Source organism: Lotus japonicus, chromosome 1 (genome assembly GCF_012489685.1).
Source record: "Lotus japonicus ecotype B-129 chromosome 1, LjGifu_v1.2".
NCBI lineage: Eukaryota > Viridiplantae > Streptophyta > Magnoliopsida > Fabales > Fabaceae > Lotus > Lotus japonicus.
The window spans coordinates 110,583,852-110,590,533 of NC_080041.1; the positions used below are offsets into that span (position 1 = coordinate 110,583,852).

The 6,682-nt window shown below is 38.4% G+C and overlaps 1 protein-coding gene across 2 annotated transcripts; it reads left to right on the top strand.

Moving 5' to 3' along the window:
• The first annotated feature begins 585 nt into the window (after window positions 1–585).
• Window positions 586–5,536, top strand: LOC130729207 (steroid 5-alpha-reductase DET2). Of its 2 annotated transcripts, none has more exons than XM_057580868.1 (3): window positions 586–1,587; window positions 4,158–4,219; window positions 4,815–5,536. In XM_057580868.1, exon 1 carries the CDS (start codon window positions 694–696, stop codon window positions 1,471–1,473), a length of 780 nt encoding a protein of 259 aa, XP_057436851.1. In that variant the 5' UTR covers window positions 586–693; the 3' UTR covers window positions 1,474–1,587; window positions 4,158–4,219; window positions 4,815–5,536. The 2 variants fall into 2 exon arrangements, with proteins under 2 accessions (XP_057436851.1, XP_057436852.1); XM_057580869.1 differs by having other exon boundaries at window positions 4,890–5,535.
• The last annotated feature ends 1,146 nt before the right edge of the window (window positions 5,537–6,682 follow it).

Genomic DNA, 6,682 nt, shown 5'->3' on the forward strand with positions numbered 1-6,682 from the left:
CGGGGCCTAGATATATATTGCAGCTTCAGCATGTTAAAGATGAAAATTAATGATTTGAAAAAACCTGATTAACTAGCTTCCTCTCATAACCTCAAATCCCCAATTAAACACTAGGCTTCTCATACACATATAACCGTTTTATTCTTCAACATATGCAAATATTTGTAATAATTTGAAACTTGTTCAAAAATCACGGTGAAGTAAAAATATGATAAACAAAAGTTAAAATTAAGAAAAATTACTTCTATCTACGATAATTTTGCTTTAAATACAATTTTTTGAATAGCTTTTCAAACATGCACCGCTTTTATTAACCATTGAACAACAATTAACATGTATTCAAACTCATCTTATAATTATCATTTCTTTTTCTTTGACAAGTTTTTAACATGTTCGGGATACGATCCTTCTCATCAAATAACTCTCTCAGGATTCAATTTTGTAACTTCAATTTTATGGAGATTGACTTTGACTACCACTAAACCAACACATTGTTGATGTAATTAGAGTTTGTTTATTGTAAAAAATAATTTAAAGTCGATAGGAACAATAAATTAAAATGTCGTTTTGGTCTTCTTACCACCTTTTATATTGAGATCTTGTTTCTTACTTCTTAGTCATCATCATCATCATCATCATCATCACAATTTCACACACTCCTCCAAGTCCAAGACCAGCAGCATTCCCTCCACCATGGTTTCCGACGAGTCTCTCTTCCACTACGCTCTCCTCACTCTCTACCTCATGGCTCCACCAACCTTCATCTCCCTCCGCTTCCTCCAAGCCCCTTACGGCAAACACCACCGCCCAGGTTGGGGTCCCAACCTTCCTCCACCACTCGCATGGTTTCTCATGGAATCCCCCACACTCTGGCTCACCCTTTTCCTCTTCCCTCACGGCCAACGCTCCTCCAACCCCAAATCCATCCTTCTCATCACCCCTTTCCTCCTCCACTACTTCAACCGCACCTGCCTCTACCCACTTCGCCTCCTCCGCGCCCCTCCGGGAAAAACCGCATCTGGGTTCCCCTTAAGCGTCGCGCTGATGGCTTTCGCCTTCAACTTGTTGAATTCTTACATTCAGGCCAGATGGGTATCTCACTATAAGGACTATGATCATGATGGGTGGTTTTTCTGGTGGCGGTTTTTTTGTGGGGTTTTGGTGTTTTTGTGTGGAATGGGGATCAATGTTTGGTCTGATAGGGAGTTGTTGAGGCTCAAGGGTGAAGGGAAAGGGTATGTGGTGCCTAAGGGAGGGTTGTTTGAGCTTGTGACTTGTCCAAATTACTTTGGGGAGATTGTGGAGTGGCTTGGATGGGCTTGGATGACTTGGTCATGGGCTGGACTGGGCTTCTTCATCTACACTTTCGCGAACTTGGGGCCCAGGGCACGCGCGAATCGGCAATGGTATTTGGAGAAATTTGGGGAGGATTATCCAAAGAAAAGGAAAGCTGTTATTCCATACTTGTATTGATTTTGTTTTCTCTCTGGCTTGTCAGGGGATACAATAGTTTGGATGTGTTGCTGAAGCATTGCATTGCATTGCAGCAAAACTTGGTTTATGATGTGAAGTTGCATAATTGAATTGGTATGATTCTAAGGAGTTTTACCCCCTTCTCAAGTGTCCATTTTATATTATTATGTGTTGCTTAGAGTTGACTACTTGATGAATATGCACCTTAAAATCTTTTTTTATATCTGCTGATTGCGGGGAGTTATTTGGGACGACAAAGGAGATTGGGTTATGGGTTTCTGCAATAACTTGGGCACCACTAATCCTCTGCTTGCAGAGTTGTGTGCAATCTGGTCTGGGGATCCAATTTATTATGGACCATGATTTCCCACTTGTGATCACTGAAAGCGACTCATCGGAGACCATTTAGTTGGTTTCATCTGTTTTCGAGCAAGACCATCCCTATGTGGACATTATTGGAAATATTAGGCATGGCCTTTCTCTTCATGGAGGCATTGAACTCTCCCACATTTCAAGGGACTTTAATTTAGTTGCAGATTGGCTAGCTAGGGCGCCTCTGCTTTTGCTTTTTGGGGTGCATGTTTTCCCCTCCCCTTTTGATGGATGCCATTGGTTGCTTAGGATTGATGTAGGAGAGGATCTGTCCTCTTGGCCGTTTGAGCCAGGTGCTTAGCTTGTTTTCCCGACCCCGTTATGTTACAAAAAAAAGAAAAAAAAAATGGTGTGCAATAGATTTGTTAATGATGAAGATTAATGTTTAGGATTTTCATCATGAGGCATATCATTATCTTATAACTTATTAATGTTTAAGATTTTATCACTTGTGGGTGTGGCTCTGAGTTGCTATCCTTACTAAGAGGAAGAAAGGAACCTTTATAAGAAATGAGAACATTTGTGATTTTAGCTGTGGAGAGGTGCAGGGAACATCTTTCATTTGTAGTAGGTACTTACAAGTGAGAACATCTGATGTGGGTGTGGTATGGATTGCTATCCTCAGGGAGAGGAAGCAATAATGCGCTGGAAGAGAACATCTTTGATTTGTAGTAGGTGCTTGGAACTGGGAGATGTGACTCACAAGGGCATGTTTAAGCCTTTTTGACATGAAAAAGAACTTACCTGTAACCTATGTCCAGTAATTGCTGGTTATACTTGCTGCTTACGGAGCAAGGAATTCCAGATCATCAAGTTTCTTGGAAATCGCATGGCTAAACGTAACCGGTGCATTCGCCAGCAGAGAAAAGGGAGATGAAGACATAGCTGCAGGCAGCAAGAGGAGTTACATGCTCTGGCTGCGATCGAGAAGGAGGAGGCGTCATGTTCAACTTCTTCTGTTTCGCAATGAACTGAGGTTGCTCAGTTGAAGGTTGTGGATCGCTAGAATTCATGATTTTCTGATGAGAAGAGTGAGATCAATTCCGATTAGGAGAAGGCTCTTGATACCATATTACGATGAGAGAGAATTTGAGAAAAGTTGTGTGAGTCTGAGAGAGAGGGAGTGAAGACTCTCAGTTGTTCACTGAATGAATCAGATCAGTACAATCACTAATAGAGAGTTAGTAAACTCTGACAGAATAATTAACTTCTGACAACTAACAATAACTGAACATAACAGACTAAGGATTCTAAGTAATCTTGTACAGACAAGTGTATGATAAGACTCTACAATCTACACTAACTGAGAGTATACTAACACTATACTCCAATAATCTCAATCATTTATAACTAACTTCCTAACTTTCTGGGGTTGGGAGGAGGGGGGGGGGGGTTATCCCTCCAAAATCCTCTTATTTCTTCTCCTATACACCTTACCGATAGGTGGTTTATGTCTATCACAAAAGAAAGCAATGGAAGATTCAGTGCTTGACATGGTTTGCCACCTCTTGCCTTCATCCACGGAAATGCCTGAACTCAACTATTTTCATTAAAGATTACAAGTTTTCCGGACAAACTAGAGTCTCCCACTCAAAAGTTATACGGAATGATAACATTCACTCACAAGAAACTCTCCCTCATCACTCCAACTCACTTCTCTTCTGCTTGGGATACATTCTCTCTTCACACTACTACTCCTTTCAGCTTGGATGGTACCTTCTTTCACATAACCCCCTCTTTGACTTGTTCTCTCTTTGTGTATCCTCTATATGTAGAGGTGGTGAGTGGATAAACACTTACTAATTAGTCCCTACTTTTCCAAAAGTTATCACCTTTGAGAATTGTTATCTCCTGTCTCCATCATCGGAAGTTGATTAAGAGTTTCTCAATGGTCATTATTAAATTCCAATCAACGGTCTACAATGTCTTTGAGTTACTCACTTGCATTAATTTGAATTGCCTTCTTCAAAAGTTGTTGTTGACATCTTTGATGGGATAATCCCCCCCCCCACCTCCCAAAAAAAGCCTCCCTTCTCTATATGTGAAACATTGTGGAAACTGGAAACGTTGTTGATTTGATATTTGAATTTTCATTATAAGTTGTTCTTGCCATAAGGGCTAAAAACAGAGTGAGCCATTCAAAGATCCCTCTGCTGCTTGCTCTTTTTACCATCTATTATATTGTAAGTCTTATCTTTTTTTCTTTTATCCGTTTTGCTATTTTCATTGCAGTTGTATTTGAAGTTGTGATGAATATAAGACAATCTATATTTGTCCCCTAGTAATAACACACGATATGTACATTGGAATAGGTAAAAGATGTCTTGGTCCTTAATGTGGATTTGGCAGTTGAGAGATCTTTCTGCTTCCGGAGGTATGCCCTCATACATAAGTATACATCAGTTTTTCTAATATTTTGCCTTTGTTGCTTAAATGCAAATTATTTATCCCATTTATGTCTCCAAAGTTTAGTGTTTTTGTTCAAATAATGTAGATTACAGTATCTCACTAGTAAGCATGTACTGTACAAGGTAAATTGTATAACAAATAATCTACAAGGATTCTTAGAAGTGCAGATCATACACTTATCTACTATTTGTGCACTTCTGCACAAAATTTCCAATTTTCACATTCCTTTCATTATGCAATGTGTGGTTGTTGAAGTTATAGGGTTTTAGATAAGGAGGAAGTGAAGAGAAAGTATAAAGACTTTGAATTGTGATACTGTTTTTACGAAAAAGATAAGCATTAATTCTTATTCATCCTAAGTCCTAACACTGGATTCTCATTACTAATAACATAAGAAAACTAATGGCTTAAATATGTTTTTAGTTCTGATATTTATGAGTTTTTGGTTTTTAGTCCTCCCCCATCTACTTTTTATGCTTTGTTAGCCTTATTTTTTAAGAGTAAACTATTTTAGTCCCTACAGTCAACAAACCTCTGTTAAATATTGACGTGTCAAACAGAATGCCATGCTGTCATTACCACCTGTGCACTAATATGTCTCAGCTCCTCACCTGTGATTGTTCCTCGGCAAACAGCTCCTGGTAAAATTTTGTAGTTGGGAGAGAAGAACACACCGAGTAGTGCGTGTAGGAAACTCAACAGAGAGCAGAAGAGCAGAGAGCATGTTCGTCAATGACGATTAAGCAGTGGAGCTCAGAAATCTGCGGAGGACAACATACAAATGAATGGCTAGGGTCTCTCCACATGACAACTTCTTCCCTTCCGAAACACGCTTCTCACACGCCCCTTCACCAATACTCATTCTCCCCAACACTTTTTCAAGATCCATGGTGGCTCGATGGAGGAGGAGCTCATGAAATCAACTTGATGGCCAAATCTGTCAGGGATCCCATAATTGTCTTCTTGTACTTTCCTTCTAATTCCTTTTTCTTTTGTCTTGCATTCTCATTAAATTTGCACTGGCTTGAATTTTCAGATGATGAGAATTGGAACTCAAGAAGGTGGAGATCATCGATGCACTATTGTTTTACTTATCTTATGTTGTTGGCTGTACCCTTGTGGACTATGGGCATTAATTCGAACTTCTTGGTTTATTGGTTGAGGAGCAATTTTGATTCTTTTTATTAGTTTTAACTATTTATTTGCCACGAATTGTAGAGTAAAATTAAAATAAACTAACCCACAATGACTTATGGGAATAGGATGAATAGAGGAACAATCATAGGTGAGGTGATTTACAATTTCTGAAACTCTCAATTCTCTCCTTGAACCTGATTTCTCTTTCTATTATGGTATCAAGTGCTTGCATCGATCCCTAAACCATGTCTTCCACAAATAAACCTGATCATCTTCCTTCTGGAGAAAATAGGCTTTCAACCAATGCTCTGATCACATTCTCTAATTTAATTTAATTTAACTATTAATTAAATATGAAGAAACTAAAATTTAGTTAAAAATGACTCACGTGTCCATGTCAGCTCTAGCCGGCCACTAGGCAAGGTCCTCAGAGCTCCATCCTCCGGATCATACCCGAAATTTCCCTAAAAATGCAGTGGTATATTGGTGTTAATTTCCAATCAGGGACGAAACTTGAATAGAGGGTAAAACACGGACTAATTTGATGATTAATCCAAATCTTTGATTATTAGATAAACTTGAGGATTGAAAGATGTTATAAGGCCATTACTGTATTGTGTGTTGTGTGATTGTTTCTGCTTAGTCCTGCTTATGTGAAATATGTCAGTAGATAGATTCACAGAACAGGTCAGACGTCAAAAAGGTCATTTTCATATGAGGACTATAAATTATATATATTTCCCCGTGGGAGGAGTGTTTTGACAACTTTACTCCTTTGAGGAATGAATATCAAAACTCGCCCATTAGACCAGGAACAAAAACTTATTTAACCTTTTAAATAGAAACAGAGCTTTTAGTTTAGAGGATTCAAATGGTACATAAAATAAAGTTAGTGATTCCTTTTTTTTTTTCATTGGTCAAAAGCTACTGATTTTTCTTGTAGAAGCATTGTTGTTTCAGCCTTTTGGAAGTAGAAAAAAGTTAATTTACGAAAACAATTTTCAAGCATTATTTGATAAATTAATTACCGCAAGATGTATTCATTATCTGCAGTAATATTTTTATCTCAGTTGATTATCTTCTTAATTCTAAAACATCCATAAAAATCATAGCTGGGAAATGGAGTATCTCCTACACTTGCCCACAGAACAACCAATCGCCAATTCAATATCCGAGGCAAGATTGCTACAAATCAACAATGAAGTGAAAAACATTAACCACATCAATATTTAGGCAGACATAAAAGTAGGATAATCTTGTACCCCAAAAAAAAAATGAAGGGCAATCATCC

Excerpts from the sequence above, each read along its gene's own strand:
- LOC130729207 (XM_057580868.1), top strand. The coding sequence starts at position 694 with ATGGTTTCCGACGAGTCTCTCTTCCACTACGCTCTCCTCACTCTCTAC.